At 37.9% G+C, this 23,335-nt stretch overlaps 1 protein-coding gene across 3 annotated transcripts in view; it reads right to left on the bottom strand.

The window, feature by feature from the left end:
• Window positions 1-547: 547 nt before the first annotated feature.
• The window catches only part of MAOB (monoamine oxidase B), a 150,673-nt gene continuing 127,885 nt past the window's right edge, over window positions 548-23,335 (bottom strand). Inside the window, exons 5-11 of one of the 3 annotated variants that reach the window (XM_037057249.1) lie at window positions 17,244-17,385; window positions 14,531-14,680; window positions 13,421-13,580; window positions 6,345-6,441; window positions 5,264-5,317; window positions 4,009-4,066; window positions 548-674 (exon numbers count right to left, since the gene is read on the bottom strand). In XM_037057249.1, coding sequence (XP_036913144.1) covers window positions 573-674; window positions 4,009-4,066; window positions 5,264-5,317; window positions 6,345-6,441; window positions 13,421-13,580; window positions 14,531-14,680; window positions 17,244-17,385 — 763 coding nt within the window. In that variant the 3' untranslated portion in view covers window positions 548-572. The remainder of the gene's footprint in view (window positions 675-4,008; window positions 4,067-5,263; window positions 5,318-6,344; window positions 6,442-13,420; window positions 13,581-14,530; window positions 14,681-17,243; window positions 17,386-23,335) is intronic. The other 2 variants (XM_037057247.1, XM_037057248.1) reach the window with 2 other exon arrangements.

Here is a 23,335-nt window from a genome sequence, read left to right as displayed (position 1 = left end):
TATTATATGAAATGTAAAAGGAATTTATTTAAGAAAAAGAAAATCAAAATTTTGAACAATAAACTGGCAAAAAAAACCTATCTATCAACAATTGAATTCAAGAAACAAACTAAGCAAACAGGAACAGAGACAGAATCATGGATAAGGAGAGGGTTTTGATGGTTGCCAGATGTATGGGGGAATGGGTGAGAAATTGACAAGATTAAGAAATGCAGATAGGTAGTTAAAGAATAGCCATGGGGGTGTAAACTACTGTATAGGAAATGGAGTAGGCAAAGAACACATATGCATGACCCATGGACATGAACAATGGTGTGGGGATTGTCTGAGGGAGTGGGGATGCTGGGTAGAGGGGGTCAAAGGAGGAAAAATTGGGACAGCTGTAATAGCACAATCAATAAAATATAATTTATGAAAAGGGTGAAGGTCACCCCCATGATGCATAATTATGATTTGTTTAATGAGATTCACAAGATACAAATAAAATTGGCCAGTTTTAAAAACATTTCCAAGAAACAAAAGAGCTATATAAACCTATTTAGAGTTTGGATTCAACTTAGCACACTGTTACTCTACCTTCCATATTGAGTCAGGATCCCTGGGGGGAAGTAGGTCGTGTAACAGCCTCCTGAGTATTGATCCTCACACCAGTTCTTCTCTTCATAGTGCACTGGCTGCAAGGCAGAGTGAAAAAAACTCAAAGGAAACTATCTACTCCAGAATAAATGAAACACATTCCAATAGGCTTCATATTAAAGAACCACTATATGTCTGAAATAGAGCCTTATTATCCTAATGTTTTTAGAGATTTGTCTTTGGGTAGGTAGTAAACTTCTAAGAAATTCTGACTTCAGAAAGTTTTCTCAATTTGTTCATATATAACTTAGGTACTGTCCATAAGACACCATTGTCAAGTTCCATTTTTAAATTGGTCTTAACTGTTAATAAGTTTTAGTGCCTAATGGTTTTAAGACAAGTTTTAAAAAGGATTTATGCTTCTATAGCTGTAAGAGTAGGAAAAAGCAAAAAAAAAAAAAAAGTCTGTCAAGGGAAAGACAATTGGATTCATGTTTTTGATGGAATTGAGCTTTGTTCAAGGAAGCTAGACAGACAAATTAATTTTTTTATTGAATGTGGTCCTGGCTGGTGTAGCTCAGTGGATTGAGCACAGACCTGTGAACCAGAGGATCGCAGTTCGATTCCCAGTCAGGGTACATGCCTGGGTTGCAGGCCGGTTCCCTGCAGGCCAACTCCCAGCAGGGGATGCATGAAAGGCAATCATACATTGGTGCTTCTCTACCTCTCTCCTTCCCCTCTAAAGATAAATTAATAAATAAAATCTTTAAAAAATATTTTCATGGAATGTAGGCAATTCTGTTTTTTTGTAAACAATTATTACTTTAAAAATATGTTTTTGCCATGAACAGGAAAATCATTAGATGATATTTTGCAAAGCTCAAGTTTTTATTAATGTAACTACACATATACATTATCATTAAGCACAATTTTAAAAAGATAAAATTAACATGGCAAGTTTTAAGAAAAATAATTTATTTTAGAGGATAGCAGTGGGGGAAAATGGGGACAACTGTAACTGTGCATGTATATATATGCACTCATATACATGTATATCTGTCGTTTTGCTACTTCACTCACACCACCATTGAGCTTAGAGTCTATGTTCATACTTACACTTGCTAAATGGTATATGAAAGCAAAAAATGAAATAAAACACATCCTCATTAGTATATTTTTATCTAAATGAATCAATTATATTTGTTCATTTACTGAGAAAGAACTCCTAAAATCCTTAAGAACCCATGTTTCACTTGTATCAACTACAGGGGAAAATTACTTTAAAAATGAGTGAAAATGACAATTCAAATGTCTCAACAACTTGACTAGAAAAAAGCAAGTCACTGCAAAATTGAACAAGGTTAGTCTTAGAATAATAAGATTACGCCATGTAGCTGCTCAACTAGGGCATGGTGTACACTGAAGAAATTTGTATTTAAGAGGCTTAACAAGCTAAACATTCTTAGCCTCCTCATTACATTTTTCTCATATTTTATCTGCTCATTTGTCATTAGTTTCCATTGCCTTCAAACGCTTCATGGATAACTGGATTTAATAATGGCTTTCAAAAGATGATCTAACCCATGTCAAAACATTAAAAACCCAGCATTCTAGTAAATGTAATAAGAAAACTGAACTACTCTTTTAAATATTGGTGAAGGAGGCAGTTAGGCCTACTGGTTATGAGGCTACTGGCTACTTGGACCTTCTGACTGTTATCAGATACCCTTTCTCAATGCGTTCCTACACCATTGCATTCCACCCTTGACCACCTGCAGAGTGCTACTAGTTTAACTTGAAGATCAGTTTCCTGAGGCTACTTTTTTTAATTTTAATTTTTGTTCAAGTACAGTTTTCTGTCTTTTACTGTCATCCCAGCCCTCCCACCTCACTCTCATTTCCATCCCCTCCTTGTTATTGTCCATGTGTCCTTTATACTTGTTCCTGCAAACACTTCACCCTTTCCCCCTGAAATCCCCTCCCCTCTTCCCTCTGGTCACAGTCAGCCTGTTCTCAATTTCAGTGTCTTTGGTTATATTTTTCTTGTTTGTTTGTTTGTTTTGTTGATTAGGTTCCAGTGCTAGGATTATATCCTGAGAACACTGAAACACCAATCCAAAAGAACCTATGGACTCCAATGTTCACAGCAGCACACTTTACAATAGCCAAGTGCTGGAAGCAACCTAGGTGCCCATCAGTAAATGAATGGATCCAAAAACTACGGTACATTTACACAATGGAATTCTATGCAGCAGAAAGAAAGAAGGAGCTCCTACCCTTTGCAACAGCATAGATGTAACTGGAAAGCCTTATGCTGAGTGAAATAAGCCAGGCAATGAAAGACAAATACCATATGATCTCACCTTTATCAGGCTACTTTCAAAATTGTCTAGAAAACCCTGCTGAGGAGGCTCACCTTGAGTCAATCAGCATGTCTTTTCCTGTAACTCCTAATGTTCAAGGTTAAAACAAGGCAGCGGACGCATGAGAGGCAACCATACAATGATATTTCTCTCCCTCTCTCCTTCCCTTCCCCTCTAAAGATAAATAAATAAAATCTTAAAAAAATTTTAATTCTTGTTCAAGTACAGTTTTCTGTCTTATATTCCAAGTCCTGCCCCCCCCAGTGCTCCCCACCTCCCTCCCATTTCCGCCCCCCACCTTAGTTATTGTCCATGTGTCCTTTATATTTGTTCATGTGAGTCCATCCCCTTTTCCCCTGTGATTCTCTCCCCTCTCCCCTCTGGTCCCTGTCAGCCTGTTCCGTACTTGAGTGTCTTTGGTCATATTTTGCTTGCTTGTTAGTTTTGTTGTTTAGATTCCTGTCAATGGTGATATCATATGCCATTTGTCTTTCACCGCCTGGCTTATTTTCGCTCAGCATAATGCTTTCCAGTTCCATCCATGATGTTGCAAAGGGTAGGAGTTCCTTCTTCCTTTCTGCAGCATAGAATTCCATTGTGTAAATGTACCATAGCTTTTTGATCCAGTCATTTACCGATGGGCATCTAGGTTGCTTCCAACTCTTGGCTATCGTAAATTGTGCTGCTATGAACATTGGGGTGCATAGCAAGTTCTTTTTATCCCTACATGGCTGCTAGGATGTAGGATCAGAAGTAGCCCTCTTCTACCCCCTGACAAAGCTAGGAGCAGAGTAGCCCAATGCTTCAAGAAGGGATTTGATCTTAGGGACAAGCATAGCACCACCTGAATCACAGCAATGTTGCAGGGTTCCTTAGCTTCCACCAACACACCCAGGGCCCATACTCTTTGGGCCAACTTATAAGTTGATCAGTCCTGTACATACCCCTTCAAGAATGTACCAGGGAAAACATGAGCTTTAGGACCCTGCCGATGAGTCTATCCCTGCTAGTCCCTTGAAAACAAAGCAAGAGCTTTATCCCTCAGGAAAAGTTTGGGAAGCAGCCTTACCTTCAAAGCTTCTTGGGAGCCCAAAACTTTTGCATAGAGATCACAAAGTTTATTCAACCTATTTGGGGGACAAAAGTGAAAATGAAGGAGGTGAAAGAAAACAGAAATAGGCATTCATCTCCACACTGAAGACTGTGAGCCATTTTTCCACTTGACATTTCAATTTAATTTTTCAAAACAAGGCACTTTGTTCTATTTCAAATGTTTTAAATCTCTGTCACAAATAGTATTAAATAAAATAAAGTGAGGCATTTCCTAAATCACTGGGAACACACGGTAATTTGTTCATTCATTCTAAAAAGCATTGTGGCCCTGGCTGGTGTAGCTGAGTGGATTCAGTGCCGGCCTGTGAACCAAAGGGTCCCTGGTTGAATTTCCAGTCAGTGCACAGTCAGGGTACATGCCTGGATTGTGGGCCAGGTCCCCAGTAGGGGGCGCATGAAAGGAAACCACACATTGATGTTTCTCTCCCTCTCTCCCAACCTTACCTTCTGATTAAAAATAAATGAATAAAATCTTTACAAAAGTAAATAAGAAGCATAGTGTACCTCTTAAGTGTCAGTCAATCTGCTAAACCCTGGGAGGACACAGACACAATCCTTACCCATTTCCTTCCTGCTCCACTGCAAAGCAATGCGCCCAGTGGAAAAAGAAGGGAGCGGGAATAGCTTTAAACTCTGCTTCTGCCTTTTATAAGCGCTTGAGCACGTTACATACGCTCTCAGAGCTTTAGTTTTAATAAACTCACATTATTTTTTTTGTTAATGATGTAAAACAGTGTGATCCAAGCATCATCATCACCCAGGAACTTGTTAGAAGTGCACTCCTCCCCAGGTAAATTTTCAGCTCCTGGACTTGTTCTATTTTACTATTCTAAGGTGGTATGTGTATTATGTATTATCCAAAACTTCTTGCATGGTATCTTATGTACAATAAGCTCAATAAATATTAATTTGAATACTTGGTTTTTAAGTAAGTTATAAGCACTGTGACTTTATACAAGACCATTATAAAGAACACAACACACATATAACATTGAAAACACACATATTATTAGAAAGTATTTAAGTTAAAAATGAAATGAAATTGCAAGGCAGTCAAGTAGGCAGAAAAGAATTTTAAAAAGCAGGAAAAGAAGAGAGGAAGGAGAAAGAGAGGAAAAGGGATTGGAAAGAAGGTAGAGGTATGGGAAGGAAGGAAGAAAAGAAAAGAAGGGAGGGAAGGGAGGAAGAAGAAAGAAGAGACACTTTCTTACCTTTCTTCTTTGCTAAGACGTGCCAGTTTTCTGGCTTTGTGGGCAAGGATAAATCTAAAACATGCAAACAAGAATAAAAGGGGGGACTTAATTGCTGCTTTCTTCCTGGCCTCATTTTTATAGCTACATATGTGCCTAGTGTACAAATTAAAAATAAACCAGAAAAAAACAAATTACACGGTATTTATTTTATTTTCAATGTTTTATTATTTATGTATTACATATGCTTTCTAGCTTTAAGGATCCAATGCACTAAAGAGATCATTGGCCATGATTTCTGCCTAGGGTTAATACTATGACTGATCTACTTCTCCCTACACAGCTAGTAGTTGGCAGAAATGAGCCCTGGGTCTTAAATGCCCAATTAAGGCATGTCTAAGCCTTTCCAACTTCATTCAGCCCTTGCCCTTTGCTTCTATGTAAACAGTGCTGCCTCCCTAGTGCCCAGCCCTCTAGAATCTGCCTCCTTTTGTAGCCCTATGATTGTTTTCAACCTTACAACAATCGACTTTGATCTCCCACCTCTGACTCTTGGCTCTGTCTGAAATAAACTCATGCATATTCTAGAGCCCATATTAATTTTGAGTGTCCCAAGTGACTATCTTTCTAGGTCAGGTTCTGTCCCCCAATATATCCTCCATCTGTGTTCATCTTCCTTGCCAAGCTGAGGACTGGGCTGGTCTTGACTCCTCTCTAGTGGGACTTGGAAAATCTCAGCATCCCACATACATACCATTGATGTTCACATAAGCTCCGATAAGAAGCCCTCTTAGTAAAGCACCCTAAGTCAGGTCTTTGTATTATGCTTTCATGAAATATAACTTACCAAAATATATCACCCCCTAGCACTAAATATGAAGCAGAAAATTAATATAACAAATTTTAAAATGTTGTTATAATTTCTTTCTAAATATTCATTAATTGAAAAACACTATTTAAAAATAATTTTTCTACTGCAGGATTGGGAGAATAATTCCATTATGTAAAATATTATTTTTAAGAGTTTGGGACACATTATTAAAAGTATGGCAATACACTGCCAAAGCCAAATAGCATTCACACCACCATAACTGTGCCTTACCCAATTATGGAGGGATAGTTGCCATCAGGTTTGGTATCATCCAATGTATAGGCAACTGGAGCTTCTTCTCCTTCGATAATCATGGTTCCACAGTAATCTTTGAGAACAGAAAAATGAAAGAAGATATTCATCATCCTATCAATCTACCTATCGCAGTTACAATGAGCACATATTTTTCAACTTCAAAAGGCCAAAGGTTGAATATAAGATACTATACTTGCAATATGTGAAGGCAAATCAAACTGATGTCAAAGGCAGGCTAAGTAGCCAATATCTTGTGGAAAATATCAAACTGTAGACCCCTGTCTACAAAGAATAAAACAATGGGATATTATGAATTAGTCCAGGCCACCATGTAATGAAACCTTGTTTTCCTTGTCATCAATACTCATGTCTTCTATTTTCTCTTCCATAAGAAATCAGATAAAATCAAAGATGTTTAAAAGAAATACTAGTCTATTACTATAAAACAGAAGAAACTGAACGTTCACATTCTATGAGGAGCCACTTACTCTAGGTTAACTAGTTTTTTATTATCTGGAGACAGAGCAGAGAGAATATGGATAATTAAAACTCACAGAGTTCCAAACTCTCATTTCAAACACTACCTCCAGAACAACTTGGAAAACAATTTCAGCTCATTCTGGACAAAGGTCTTGTCTCATACCCCACCTGAACAAAATATATGCAATTTCAACAAAAGACTGTGGCAAAGCAATGGTGTAAATGTCAAGGCAGAATTTGAAATGCTATAATAATGTGTTGCTATAGTGCATCCTTCCTCCTGCTCCATCATTTACTTGCAAATTGAGGTTCTTTGAACAAAATTATAGTGTAAGACTCTGGAACAAATGTTGTATAGAAAATCTAATAAAAGGGTTTCAAAATGATGAAGAAAAAACAGAGGAAGAACTTTGAGGGTATGCATTGCCCTGACCTGCATATGAGCAGACACACCTGTAGGCTTTTTACCTGCAGTTGCTTCTGTTTTTCTCCCCCCACAATCCTTCCCACTGTGCATCCATGGTAATCAATGTCCCAGCCAGCTACTGGGTTGAGGGGATCTGTATACCCCTCAGACATGCTGAGACAGGAAAAAACATGGAAAAAAACTCAAAAGTGGGATGGAGAAATGTTTAAAACACACCCGGGAACTCAAGAATATTTAAGAATACAAGAGAAATAGCTAAGGAATCACCTGTTATAAGACAAAAAGAGAGAAAAACAGGACAAGATGTGATAAGAGAACAGAACAAATGCACACTGATCACACTGAGTCGCTGGATTGGATGGATTGATAACAGAGGATGTTTGGCTGTGTGGGGTCGAGGTCCTCCTGCTTTCTAGGTAGAGGGACTCTGTCATTATTTCCTAGTGTAAAGCTGCCCTCTGAGCCATGCAGGTGCACTGGGCAGAAGAGAAGAAACACAGGGCAAAGGAAAGAGTCATGCTTAAGCTAGAACAAACCATGTGGTAACATTGTAAGTAGAAAGCTCAGGAGCTTCCGCATGCAAGGGGACTTGCTGTTAGCTTGGTCCAGCCTCACTCTATTAAAAAAAGGACATTCAAGAATGTCCAGACATTTAAAGAATCTTTTACCAAGAGTAACAATGACAAAAACAGTAAGGAAAAACAAACAAGAAGGAACTCTTAGGGAATAAAGACAAGGAATACAAGAAATTTCCCCAAAAGTGGCAAGTAACATCATCAGGGAGAAAAGAGATCTAGCTGTGGGAAGTGATAAAGAAAAATATTCAGAATAAAATAATTCAGTGGAGGCTTTTTGAGTGGGGGGAGGGTGTAGAATTTCTAAGCAAATAATCAAATTCATCTGGAAGAATAACTGAAGTTTATCAAGGACAAAATTACAGCAAAAATAATGCAGAGAAAATGCTTCATCAGATATGAAACATGTAAGGCCACAGTGATTAAAATAGTACAGTACTACCATAGGACTTGTTAATATAATTTTTTACATACAAAGTGGGATGTGCACACCTGGATTGCACATCTAGATAATGGAAGAAGGTATATGAAATTCTTACTTTTTAATTTTAGCCTTTCAAAAAAGCATATTTTGTATACTTTATAATTATAAAATGCATTTTCAGAGGTTCATGTGTATAATTTAGAAATGAATATATTCAGTGGTAATTGGTGTTTTAAATATATTTTATATACAGGGCTATAAAATATTACCTGTTATTGGTAATATTTAGCTTTTTCTGGGATAATCTACAAGCACTTAAGAACTGGCTAAGGCTGTCTGTATCAAAATGCAAAAAGTTACGTTATCTTTAATAACCAAACCATACTTCACTTAGAAAATAACAACAAAAAAAAGCAAACAAATAAGCAAAACTCTTGAATAATTGGCTACTGAGTAACCAATATGTGCTAGTCATTGTGCTAGGGTTGTTTGGGCTGCAAAATTCACTCCTTTTTATCTGGTTAGTTCAATATTCCCTGAGCTTTTGTGTTACTCATTAATCACAGCGTCTTCAGCAGTGGCAATGACGGTCTTATACAAAGTAAACACGTTGTTATAAAACTCAACTTTATCATATTTCATTCTCTTATAAAATCCTTCAAGATGTTATCAAATCACTTATCCATGTAACAGGAATCATCCTGGATGTGCATTTCTTCCCTGTGTTTCCACAATAGCCTAGGTAACACTGATACTGAACTCAATACATTGTCATGCAATTATCAGTTTACATGATTGTATCTCTCTGGAGTCGGATTTTCTGGCCAAGGAAACATGACTTTGAATTCCCAATGCCTAGCATGGCACCTGTCATAGAATAAGTGTTTGATATTTGTCAGTGTTTGAAGAAATATATTAATGTAGTAACTTAAAAAGAAATTAAAAAATGCTTTTGTGAGGCTTTCACGTCCACAATCACTTTTTTTCCCAAATTTTTTTATTTAATTATTTTTCAAGTACAGTTTTCTGTCTATTACTCCCATCCCACCCCACCCCCATCCTCCCCCCTCCCTCCCATTTCCACCCTTCTCAGTTGTTGTCCATGTATACTTAATATAGGTTCCTCTAAATCCCTCCCTTATTTCCCCTGAAATTCCCTCCCCTCTCCCCTCTGGTCACTGTCAGCCTGTTCTCTATTTCAGTGTCTTTGGTTATATTTTGCTTGCTTGTTTGCTTTGTTGTTTAGCTTCCTGTTAGAGGTGAGATCATATGGTATTTGTCCTTCAACACCTGGCTTATTTCACTCAGCATAATGCTTTCCAGTTCCATCCATGTTGTTGCAAAAGGTAGGAGCTCCTTCTTTCTTTCTGCAGCATAAAATTCCATTGTGTATATGTACCATAGTTTTTTGATCCATTCATTTACTGACGGGCACCTAGGTTGCTTCCAACTCTTGGCTATTGTAAATTGTGCTGCTATGAACATTGGGGTGCATAGGTTCTTTGGGATTGGTGTTTTAGGGTTCTTAGGATACAATCCCAGCAGCAGCAGCAGCAGCTACAATCACTTTTTAAAGTGTAACTCACATTTCATTACCAACTATGAGTAACTTATACCAAGCCTCTTCTAAAGGGTGGAAAATTTGAGTTTTCTTGTTGATACTACTATCTAACAATGAACTTGCCCAGCACATAGCAGGCCTAAGATGGAGGTCTGCAGACATCAGTTGAAAGTTATAGATTCTCTCCACAAATAAAGGTATTCAAATCATAAACAAAAATCTCTATCCCATGGTCCTAAACCCTATCAACTTGCTATCAGCCAGCTATCTAAAATGTGACATGTGGATCATAAGAGGAAGCAACTTAGCAGCAGTACACTCGTTCTTCACAGTGGGTCACTATACATTGTCCTTTTCACAAGGTGGCTTATTTACTTAACTGATGGAACAATTTAATAGTAGTCCTAAACAGGATTTCTCACAAATATGGAGAATTAGGAGGCTATGATGTGGCTGGAAAAAGTATATATACAGGAAGAACTGACCTAATGTTAAATTGTGAAGCTTTCCCCCTTTGGCTCAAGCATAATTTCTCCCTGTCTGAAGTCTGTTTCCTCATTTCAGTTCATCCTTCCCTTTACTTTCAGTTTCAGGTGCTGACTGTTCATACCATGACCTCCTCTTAGAATAAAAGTAGATGTGATAAGTATAAAAGGAATAGGACTCTAACATTGTGCTATCGAATACAGTAGCTACTAGTTGTGTGTGGCTTTTTACATTTGAATTTAAAACAATTCAAGTGAGACTTCTGGCTAAGAGGGAGGTGCAGGTGGAAACACTGTGCCTCCTTGCACAACTAAAATTAAGGACCATGAAGACTTAGAAACAAAAACACAACCAGAACAGACAGAAAATTGAACTGTACAGAAGTCTGACAACCATTCATCCAGAAGGGTCACAGGAGGAAAAGCCGGTGGCTGGCAGACTCCGGGCATGGGGAGGAAATGAGCAGACCCAGTGAGGCACACAAGGCCATTGGCTGACTGTGGCCACACATTTGTGCACAGATAAACCAGGCAAAAACAGGCAGTGACACAGACCATGCAACTCAGGGCCCCAGCGATGAGAAATAAAGCTTAAAAGCACCAATTGAAAAGGTGCCAAGAGAGACTCCTGGCCATACAGGAGAATTTGTTGGAGAGACCAACAGGGTTCTAGAATGTACACAACCCCACCCACCCAGGAACTAGCATCAGAAGGGCCCAAATTGCTTGTGGGAAGTGGCAGAGGGGAAATCCAAGAGAGAGTGGAGCAAGAGCCATTGTTCCCTCTCTGACCCCACTCCCACATACAGCATCACAACCCAGCAATTGGGTTACCCTGCCCTGGTGAACACTTAAGGCTCTGCCCCTCACTACATAATGGGTGTGACCTGACAAAAAAATTATGGCTCAAATGGAAGAACAGATCAAAGCCCGAGAGCCAATACTTTTAAGCCACCAAGAGATAGGCAAATATTGGATGCACAGTTCAAAGCACTGGTGATCAGGATGCTCACAGAACTGGTTGATTTTGGTCGCAAATTAGGTGAAAAAAAATGAAGGGTACACTAAGTGAAATGAAGGAAAATGCACAGGGAACCAATAGTGATGGAAAGAAAACTGGGACTCAAATCAATGGAGTTGACCAGAAAGAAGAAAAAACAACCAAACAGAAAATAATGAAGAGCCCTGGCTGGTGTAGCTCAGTGGATTGAGCTCAGGCCTGTGAACCAAACAACCACAGTTTGATTCCCAATCAGGGCACATGCCTGGGTTGCAGGCCAGTTCCCAGTCAGGGGACGCATGAGAAGCAACCATACATTGATATTTTTCTCCCTCTCTCCTTCCCTTCCCCACTAAAGATAAATAAATACAATATTTTTTAAAAAGAATGAAGAAACAAGAATTCAAAAAAATGAGGAGAGGCTTAGGAACCTCCAGGACATCTTTAAATGTTCCAACATCTGAATTATAGGGGTACCAGAAAGGGAGGAGGAAGAGCAACAAGTGGAAAACTTATTTGACCATATAATAAAGGAGAACTTTCCCAATCTGACAAAGGAAATAGATTCCAGGAAATCCAGGAAGCTCAGAGAGTCCCAAAGAAGGTGGACCCAAGGAGGAACACACCAAGGCACATCATAATTACATTAGCCAAGATTAAAATGAAGGAGAGAATTCTAGAAGCAGCAAGAGATAAAGGGACAGTCAGCTGCAAAGGAGGTCCCATCAGACAGACTGTCAGCTGATTTCTCAAAAGAGACCTTACAGGCAAGAAGGGGCTGGAAATAAGTATTCCAAGTATTCATGAAAGGCAAGGGCCTACAGCCAAGATTGCTCTATCCAGCAAAGCTTCCATTTAGAATGGAAGGGCAGATAAAGTGCTTCTCAGATAAGGTTAAGTTCAAGGAGTTCATCATCACCAAGCCCTTATTATATGAAATGCTAAAGGGACTTATCTAAGAAAAAGAAGATGGAAAACATGTACAGTGAAAGGAAAGCTTAACTCACAGTTATTAACAACCACACCTAAAACAAAAGCAAACTAAGCAGACAGCTAAAACAGGAGTGGAGCCACAAAAATGAAGATCACATGGAGGGTTAGCAACAAGAGAGTGGGAGGAGGAGAGAGAGGGAAAGGTACAGAGAATAAGTAGCATAGATGGTAGGTAGAAAATAGACAGGGGGGAGGGCAAGGGTAGTGTGGAAAATGTAGAAGCTAAAGAACTTATGACACATGGACATGAATTAAAGAGGGGAATATGGGTGGGAGGGGGTGTGCAGGGTGGAGGGGAATGAACAGGGGAAATGGGACAACTGTATGGTATAATCAATAAAATATATCATAAAATAAACCAAAACAATTCAAGTGAAATAAAATAGAAATGTAAAATTCCTCGGTCTTATTAGCTACATTTCAAGTATTCAACACCACATGTGATTAGTGCCACATTAAACAGAGCAGTTCTAGAACATTTTCATCATTCCAGAATCTAACACATTATCGAGCATCCCTGCAATGTTGTACTCAATACAGTAGCGCACTTGCTGAATATATATAAATGAATAAATTCATTTAATTTAATTTAATAGAATTTTGACACAGGTGAGAACTTGCCTGGGAATTTTCAGGACCCCCACCTTTCTGAATAGCTCTGTAAACTCATATTTTATTTTTTATTCTTTAACTACAGTTTATATTGAAGATTATTGTGTATTATTTTCAGGTGTACAGCACAGAAATTAAGTAATCATATTAATTTATAAAATGTCCCCCTGATATTTTAAGTACCCACCTGGCACCATACATTAAACTCATACTTTAAAAAAAACGTATCAGAAAATGTTAGTAACCTATTTGCACAAGATTTTGTGCAAATATAAATAAACTTTATATTGAATTATAAAAAGCTGGTCATATTCTAAGGGAAGATAATTCCATTAGTCTATGCCAATGCATTTTATTTGATAGAATTGTACTTAGAATCTGGAATAATGTTTTATGTCCAGCATTTTAATAAAAACAGTTACATGCAAATGTGTGTCTTTGCATGAAGTTTCTTAGACCTTCTCCCCAACATCTTTATTTAAAGAAAGCACTCACCCTTTTTCCTCCAAAAGGGCTCTTTATAATAAACAATACACTTGATGACTGAACCCAAAGGCACACGAGTAATCAGCTGGTTTCTCATCATTGGCAGAGGGGGACTGAAATGAATCTTCATGCCCAAAGAAGGAGGAATAGCACTAATCACATATTTAGCCTGGAAGAAAAAAAAATATCTGTAAAAATTGTTGGTAGGTTGTGCTTTTATCCATACAGTGTTTTTTTCTCATTTCACTGTTCTCCACACTTCAATCTCTTCTAAACAGAGAAACTGGAAGGATATTGTTAGCCCCAAAATGTGCCCTTATTGTTCCGGAGTTCAAAACCTCTGATGACTTCCCACCACACGTGGAGTCAAAATCAAGTTCCTCAGTCACTTCCAAGACCATAAGTGAAATTGACCCCTGTTATGTCTCTGATATCACCTCTTTTTAGTCTTCCCCTCATTCCTTAATTCTGCCACTGTGACCACATTGCTGTTCCATCATCATGCCAGGGTTGCTTCTGCCTCGGAGCTTTAGCAGTGGCTGTTCTGTCTACCTAGAACGTTGTTCCCTCAGAGAGTCACATGGCTCAGTCACTTATCTCTTTTGGTTCTGTGCTCAAATATCACCTTCTGAGTTAATTTTTTCTTGATGATCTATTTAAAATCATATGACCAGTTGCCCCACCCCAACTTCTGCCAGACTCCCCCTACCCCACTTCCCTGTTTGATTTTTTCCATGGTACTTATCACTATCTGGCATACCCTATATTTTAACTACATATTTTATTATGGTTTTTCTCTTTCACCAGAATGTAAACTACATGAAGACAAAGAACTTTATCTATTTTGTTCACTGTTCTGTTCCCAACTCCTAGAATAATGCTAGGCAGATAGGAGGCACTTGATAAATATCAAATATTTTCTTTGTTTCTCTAATTAAGTAGGACCCCAATACAGAGGGTTGATAAAATATATTTTTATAACCCCCCACTCAAAAATATTCTGGTTCTCTTTTCTTTTCTTTCAGATAAAGATAGTTTTTTCACTTTTGGCAAAGGAATTATCTATGAAGTCTGCAATATTCTCTGGTCTTATCCCCTTAGTTTAAGGCTCTTGGTTACCTCATACACCTCATGATTTAGGGTCTCCACAAGGACATTTTCTCCTGTCTGGTCAATGTGGGTCACAGGCCTCTCCAGCTTCACTCGATCCCCAAGAAGGTCCATTATCCGCTCACTCACTTGACCAGATCCACCCACAAATTTCCTTTCCTGAAAAGAAAAAGTGGATTATAGAGATATGTAGGAAATATTGGAATAGGTATAAATTATTAAACTGGTACTTTTCATCATATATTTTTGTGAGATACATAAAATTTTATTTTGCTGTCATGAATAGCATCTTTTACTGTTATTGTCTAATTACTGGTTGCTGGATTTTGACAAAATTACCAATTTTCTAATTGTCATGTTCCTGGTAATGCGTATTTTCAAGCTCCTACCTCAGCTAAACAACCTCACCCTAACCCCATGTCCCACCTGTCTGGTCATCATCTTTGCTCTATGTATTATCTGAATCTTTTTGTTAGATTTTACACCGGTGAGAATGGGTATCATAAACAAAGCAATACATAACAAATGTTGGAGAGGGTGTGCGGAAAAGGGGACTCTGGTCCACTGTTGGTGGGATTGCAGACTGGTACAACCATTATGGAAAACAGTATGAAATTTTCTCAGAAAACTAAAATTGGACCTGCCTTTTGACCCAGCAATTCCACTGCTAGGATTGTATCCTAAGAACTCTAAAACACCAATTTCAAAGAACATATGCACCCCAATGTTTATAGCAGCACAATTTACAATGGCCAAGAGTTGGAAGCAACCTAGGTGTCCATCAGTAAATGAATGGATCTAAAAACTATGGTACATATACACAATAGAATTCTATGCTGCAGAAAGAAAGAAGGAGCTCCTAACTTTTGCAACAACATGGATGGAACTGGAAAGCATTATGCTGAGTGAAATAAGCCAGGTGTTGAAGGACAAATACCATATGATCTTACCTTTACCAGGAAGCTAAACAACAAAATAAACAAGCAAGCAAAATATAACCAAAGACACTGAAATAGAGAACAGGCTGACAGCGACCAGAAGGGAGGGAATTTCAGGGGAAATAAGGGAGGGATTTAGAGGAACCTATATAAAGGATACATGGACAACAACTGAGAAGGGTGGAAATGGGAGGGAGGAGGGAGCATGGGGGTTGGGATGGGATGGTAGTAATAGAGAGAATACTGTACTTGAAAAATAATTAAATAAATTTTAAACAAGTGGGCAAAGGACTTGAACAGACATTTGTCCAAGGAGGACATACAGAAAATCCAGAGACACATGAAAAGATGCTCAATGTCACTAGCTATCAGAGAGATGCAAATTAAAACCACAGTGAGATACTACTTTACACTTGTCAGAATGGCCATCATAAACAAAGCAACAAACAACAAGTGTTGGAGAGGTTGTGAAGAATAGGGGACCCTAATTCATTGTTGGTGGGATTACAGACTGGTACAACCACTGTGGAAAATGGTATGGAATTTTCTCAGAAAACTAAAAATGGACCTGCCTTTTGACCCAGCAATTCCACTGCTGGGATTATATCCTAAGAACCCTAAACACCAATGCAAAAGAACCTATGCACTCCAATGTTCATAGCAGCACAATTTACAATAGCCAAGAGCTGGAAGCAACCTAGGTGTCCATCAGGAAATGAATGGATCAAAAAATTATGGTACATATACACAATGGAGTTCTATGCAGCAGAAAGAAAGAAGGAGCTCCTACCCCTTGTAACAGTTTGGATGAAACTGGAAAGCATTATGCTGAGTGAAATAAGCCAGGCAGTGAAAGACAAATACCACTTGATCTCACCTTTAACAGAAGGTAAACAACAAAACAAACAAGCAGGCAAAATAAAACCAAGGACACTGAAATAGAGAACAGGGGACAGTGACCAGAGGGGAGAGGGAAAAGAATTTCAGGGGAACAGGGGTAGAATTTACAGGAACTAGTATAAAAGACACACGGACAACAACTAAGGGGGATAGAAATGGGAGGGAGTTGGGGAGCACTGGGGGGGGTTGGCTGGGATGGGAGTAAAAGACGGAAAACTGTACTTGAAGAATAATTATATTAAAAATAATAAAATAATAAAAATAAAAATCAGAAAAAGACGACTTCAATTAGGTTTAAAAAAAAGGAAGAAGAGAATGACAAGAAGAATGAAGAATAACAAGAAGAAAATGAGGAGGAAAAAAGAAAAAAGAGGAGAATAAATATGGGGAAGTAGTCATGGAAGAAGGAATGGAAAGGAAAATTACTATCAAGCAGATTATATAAGAACTCTAGTCCACTTCCCTCTGTGCCAAACACAGTGTCTTACACAATGCTGGAGAAATAGGTAATGAATGAGTTCTACATGTGTGTGTATTTTAAGTTGAAAATGTGTTTATGACTTTTTGTTGACTTTTCCAAGAAGTGCTCAAGCTATGTTCATCAGATGTTCTCCTATAAGGTTATCAAATAATTGAATGTATATCAAAATGGAATATTGCAAAAGTATATAAAAGAGAATAGACTAATCTTAAATTTACATTGGCTGCTGGCTTCTCACATTGGGTACCTAACAAACAGACTGTCCCTCACAAAAGCCACCTTAAGCTGCCATGATAAGTCCTAGGAGCTACAAGGCTACCTGCTGATGACTGAACAACAATGCCAATCTTTCATTTAAGCAGCAATGGTTTTCTGTTAGAATAGTGGGGTTATGGATAGGTACCTGCCCTCCATTTGTTGTTGAGATGATCCTGGTTGTGCCCCCACACTGCTTCACATACCAGAGGAACCACAGAGCAGAAATTTCATGGGTCTCTGCAGTGACACACAGGTTCACAAAGAGCGTAGCAAGGTTCTTTGCAGATCTACTCAGGAAGAAACAAGAACAAAATTGGCAAATGCAAAAGTAAAGCATCATTTTAATTTTATGGAAATTTTTCAAGTAATAAATTTACTTGGCTACATTTGTAACAACTTAGCAAGTCACAAAATTGTTATTAGAATACTGTATTATAAAACATTAGGTCAGAAATGTGGGGTATATTAGATTTATTTCCTCTTAACAAAAATACCTTACTCAGGATCAATTCATATTCTATATTCTGTACTGTCATGATTTCTCCCCACATACTTGCTACTTTTCCAGTAATCCCCATCTCTGTAAAAGGCATCACCATTCACCCAATTGCTAAGGTCAACACTCTAGAAATCAATATTTATTTCCCTCTTTCCATCACTTTCCCCTCATCCAATCCATCAGAAAGTCCTATTGTCTTTCACCACATCAATCTACCTTCATCAATCCAAATTAGCATCCTTTGTTGCCAGGAGTACTGCAATTCTCTCCTCCCAACCAGTCTCTCTACCTCTACTTGTCCTCCCCTGGTATCTATTCATTACATTCAAAGGCAGAAACTTTTTATCTCTGTCCCCTCTCTGGTGTTCTTTCTAAAGTGTAAATCAAGTCATGAAATTCCCTTGCTTAAAACCATCCAACGGCATTCTATCAAAGTCAGAATAAGATTCAAGTCTTTTATGATGGCCTCCAAAGTCCTAAGTGAAGTAGCCTATACCTACCTACTCTATCTCTTACTGTACATTCTCTATTTATTCTAATGTCTCTTCAGAAAGATGAACTATTTTTTAAAGTATTTATTTATTTATTTATTTTTAGAGAAAGAGGAATGGAGGGAGAAAGAGAGTAAGAGAGACATCAATGTGTGGTTGACTCTCATGTACCCCCAACTGGGAACCTGGCCCACAACCCAGGCGCGTGCCCTTGACTGGGAATCAAACTGGTGACCCTTCGGTTCACAGGCTGGCACTCAATCCACTGAGCCACATCAGTCAGGGCCAAAAGATGAACTTATATATCTATGAAAATGAGCACCGACTTCCACATTCTCAGCACCCTGGCATCATCTATCATTTCACTGCAGTGGAGTTATGGTTAGAACTCTTTCACCTTCTTAAATTGCCTTAATTATTGCTTTATTATTTGTATTGCTGTTTCCCCCTCTAGAATATCAACCAATGATAAAATGGATCTTAACTTTCTTGCTCACTATAGTGCCCCCTTTAATAAAAGTGCCTGGAACACAGTAAGCACTCAATAATTACTTGTTGATGATTGAATGAATGGTTGATGAGAAGTATCAGCTTAACATTATTTTTAAATTATCTATAATGCACAAAGGATATACCAAGTGCTGGACCAAACGCAGAATTAGTCACAGTTATCTATTCAGCCATTTTACTGCCTAATGGCTGGTTTGCAGGCCCATTCTCAATCCACTGAGCTACACCACCCAGGGCTATTTTACTGCCTAATAGAAGACAAGGTCAAAGGATGGAGGGAGGGGAAACAATGAATAGAGTATAAATAGGTGAACATTTGCTTGGAGTTGTCAGGTACATGGCAAGAATCGCTATCTGCAGATGCTTTGGAAAGTAAATGACTTCATACAATTCCAATGACCCAGTTATATATATAACACACCTTGAAATTCACCAATAATGTGTACTCTGGGATATCTTTAACAAGGACCAATCAATCATCCTTTTGACTTTGACATAAACTTTATATGTTGCTAATCAGCTTATGTACAACTCAGAATTTGACACCTCATAGTGCTGCTGATTATGGGTGGAATAAATAATACTGTCTTCTTTTTATTAAATTCTTTCACACTCCATGGATTTTATACCTAATATATTATGGAATTGTCATAATAACTATAAAATAGTTTTGAAATAATTTTTACTCTTTTTCCTTAGTTCACAAGCTCTCAGAGAGGTTATTAATATGTGGTACACAACTCACTAAATGATACAACTTGAAACCACATCATACCTGATTTAAACCTCATGATTTGAATACCTCAAAATGCTTTATAATTAGTCAACTGACAATTTGACTCATGAAGGGGCACACCTACTCTGCACTGTTACTCCAGAAGTGTGTAGAATCAGACCTAACACACATACCAGTTACTGACAATGTAGTCATAACAGCCTGACAGGACTTTTGTGACAATCCCCATCATTCAGTCGGCAAATAGTGAAATACATATGTTGAAGTGATTTAGAGTTAGTTTTGTAAGACTCCTCATGATAACTGAAGGGATGGAAATTATTGAGTTGCCATTTCTTTGTGGAGACAATTTGTGGCAGGCATCTATCTAAAGCAAATATCCAAACATTGGTTTAAAATATTACTTCATTAGTTCCAGCAGTTTTTTGGTAGAATCCAAAAGAACCTATGCACCCCGATGTTCATAGCAGCACAATTTACAATGGCCAAGAGTTGGAAGCAACCTAGATGCCCATCGGTAAATGACTGGATCAAAAAACTATGGTACATTTACACAATGGAATTCTATGCTGCAGAAAGGAAGAAGGAACTACTACCCTTTGCAACATCATGGATGGAACTGGAAAGCATTATGCTGAGCGAAATAAGCCAGGCGGTGAAAGACAAATATCATATGATCTCACCATTAACAGGAATCTAAACAAACCAAACAAGCAAGCAAAATACGACCAATGACACTCAAATATGGAACAGGCTGTCAGGGCCCAGAGGGGAGAGGGGAGAGAATCATAGGGGAAAAGGGAATGGACTCACATGAACAAGTATAAAAGACACATGGACAATAACTAAGGGTGGGGGGTGGAAAGGGGAGGGAGGCAGGGAGCACGGGGTGGGGGGGCGGGCAGGGTTGGGATTATAAGACAGAAAGCTGTACTTGAACAAGAATTAAATAAAAATTATATTTAAAGAAAAAAAATATTACTTCAAAGTGAAAATATCCTTTGCTGTTTCCTGATGTCCTGTCTCTTTTATTTCTTGTTTTATAGGTGAATTGAGATGGCATAATATAAAGGGAGTAATAAATAATTAAAACAGCACTGGCTTAGCTAGATGGCCAATATTAAACATAAAAATATTGCTGTGATTGCACTTGTTATTGCTGCCAACTTGGTGAGAAAGAAATAATCCTGGTTTGAAATGGAGGGAGATTTAAAAGTAATTCTCTCCAGAGGGTCATGCAATTCCTAGTCATTTATTTGATTTACTCTGAAAGATTTAATGAGAAAAGAAATGAGAAGAACAGTATCTGAGGGATGAAAGGCCGAGAAAGATAATGCAATGATATTTTTGCATTCTTAGCCCTGTTACCTTTTTAAAAGATAAATGTTATTATATTTTCTAAATGGAAAAATATACATTATATAAAATTTGGAAAATTCATAAAATAAAAAGAGAATGAGTACTTTGCATACTTCTGCTCCCCAAAAAATAATCACTAGCCTAATTTTGATTCATTTTTTTAGTTATAGGTTTTTATTATTTTTTATTTATTAAAGTATATTTTATTGATTATGCTATTACAGTTTCCCCAATTTTTCCCCTTTTATACCCCCTCCACCCTGCACCCCGCAACCCTTCAAATTTCTACCCACCTTAGTTCGTGTCCATTGATTGTACATAAAAGTTCTCTGAGTTCTCTATTTCCTATACCACTTTTTACCTCTCCCCATCAATTTAATGCCTATCAATTATGCTTCTTCTTCCCTGTACCTTTCCCCCACATTCCTCCCTTCCCCCTTCCCACTGAAAACCCTCCAAGTGATGTCCATTTCTCTGATTCTGTTCCTGTTCTAGTTGCTTGCTTAGATTTTGTGTTCATTGTTTTTCTTTCAGTTTTTTAGGTTCATTTGTTGATAGTTGTGTTTGTCATCACTTTACTGTTCACATTTTTTATCTTTTTTCTTAGATAATTCCTTTTAACATTTCATATAATAATGGCTTGGTGATGATGAACTCCTTTAACTTGTCCTTATCTGGGAAGCACTTTACCTGTCCTTCCATTCTAAATGAAAGTTTTGCTGGAGAGAGTATTCTTGGATGTAGGTCCTTGCCTTTCATGACTTCAAATATTTCTTTCCAGCCACTTCTTGCCTATAAGGTTTCTTTTGAGAAACCAGCTGGTTGTCTTATGGACACTCCTTTGTAGATAACTCTCTCCTTTCCTTTTGCTGCTTTTAAGATTCTCTCTTTGTCTTTAATCTTGGATAACTTAATGGTGATGTGCATGCCTTGGTGTGTTCCTCTTTGGGTCCAAATTCTTTGGGACTCTCTGGGCTTCCTGGACTTTCTGGAAGTCTATTTCCTTCACCAGTTTGGGGAACTTTTCCTTCATTATTTGTTCAAATAAGTCTTGCTCTTGTTCTTCTCCTTCTGGCACCCCTATAATTTGGATATTGGAACATTTAAAATGGTCAAAGAGGTTCAAAAGTTTCTCTTCATTTATTTGAATTCTTGTTTCTTCTTTCTGTTCTGTATAGACATTTATTTTTTCTTTTGTTCCAAATTGTTTATTTGAGTCCTGGTTTCCTTCTTGTCACTGTTGGTTGCCTGAATATTTTGCTTTATTTCATTTGGGGTATCTTTTATATGTTCTTTCATTTTTCAAACAAGGTCAATCAGTTCTGTGAGTATTTTGATTACCAGAGCTTTAAATTCTCCATCAGATAGGTTGGCTATCTCCTCATCGCTTGGCTTTCTTTCTGAAGCTTTTCTCTATTCTTTCATTTTGTCTCTCTCTCTTTTTTTTTTTTTTTTTTTGTCTCAGGCACCTGTTAAGTTGTAAAGGAATGGGGCCTTAGGTATTCACCAGGGCAGGGGAACCCTCCTTGCTGTGCTGTGGTGCTGACTGTGGGGGAGGGGCCAGAGAAGGAATAATGCAGCTCGCTCGCTCAGCTTTAGCCCTATTTTCCACCAAACTCTTGTGTGAGACTGGAGTTTCTCCCACCACAGCAACCGCCGTAGTCCATAGCCACCTGTGAGTCTCAGTTTCCCCTTAAGTCACCCCCACCTGTGCAGTCTGCCACCTTGCCACAGTTTCTCTCCATCCACTGTCTTACCAGTCTGGTCTGGTTGACTGTGCAGGTGGGAGTGGCAAGGTTTCTTAAATTCCATGGTTGTCAGAGTTCCATGCAGTTTGATTTTCTGGCACTTCTGGTTGTTCACTGATTTTAGGTTGGGTATTATCCTCCTTTTGGTTGTGTGAGGAAGCTAAGAATTTCTACCTAAGCCTCCATCTTGGCTGGAACTCTCTAGTTGTAGGTTCTTTAAAGGATATTTACATAGCTGACCATATTGCAAATTTAATTTGTGTTTCTGAAAAGCACTTTCTAAATAACTGAAAGAATGATCAACATTAGTCTTTGAACATATGATTGTGCTTTAGTTTAAATCATGATAGGTTGGATATTCTTGGGATTATTTCCTTTAAAACCAGGAAATAAATAAACACATACATACACACACACAGTCTTTTATATCCTATTTATGAAAAGTTAGAAAATTATCTTTGTTTATATATTCCTAATATCTAAGAATGCTTTATTTTTTCAGCCAACCAACAACTAAGGGAAGGACTAGGCCAAGGACTATAATACAAAAAGTCAGATCTCTACGATCCAAAAAGAATATAATTAGTCCTCTCTTCAAAAAGCTTTCAAGCTCTCTGGGGGAAAAAGTTAACTGAATTTATTAAAAGCTTTTCATAACATAACTTATAAAACAAGTGCAGGTAATTAAATACCTGATATATTTTGAAAATCTAATGTATAGAATTTATAAGTAAATTCTGTGATTTTATTACAATCAAATATGTTGCAGATTACAATCTCAAACAGGTAGTAAATAGCATTAGATAAGTGTTATACAAATATAATAAAAATAGACATAGACTTCATGGCAATAAAATAATTTTACTATTCCAGAATTGGTTGTTTTGAAAGGTT

The sequence above is a fragment of the Sturnira hondurensis genome, unplaced genomic scaffold (assembly GCF_014824575.4).
Source record: "Sturnira hondurensis isolate 20B ecotype Veracruz unplaced genomic scaffold, ASM1482457v3 Scaffold0009560, whole genome shotgun sequence".
Lineage (NCBI taxonomy): Eukaryota > Metazoa > Chordata > Mammalia > Chiroptera > Phyllostomidae > Sturnira > Sturnira hondurensis.
Note: the sequence above shows the minus strand (reverse complement) of the source record. Positions and strands in the feature narration are given on the sequence as shown.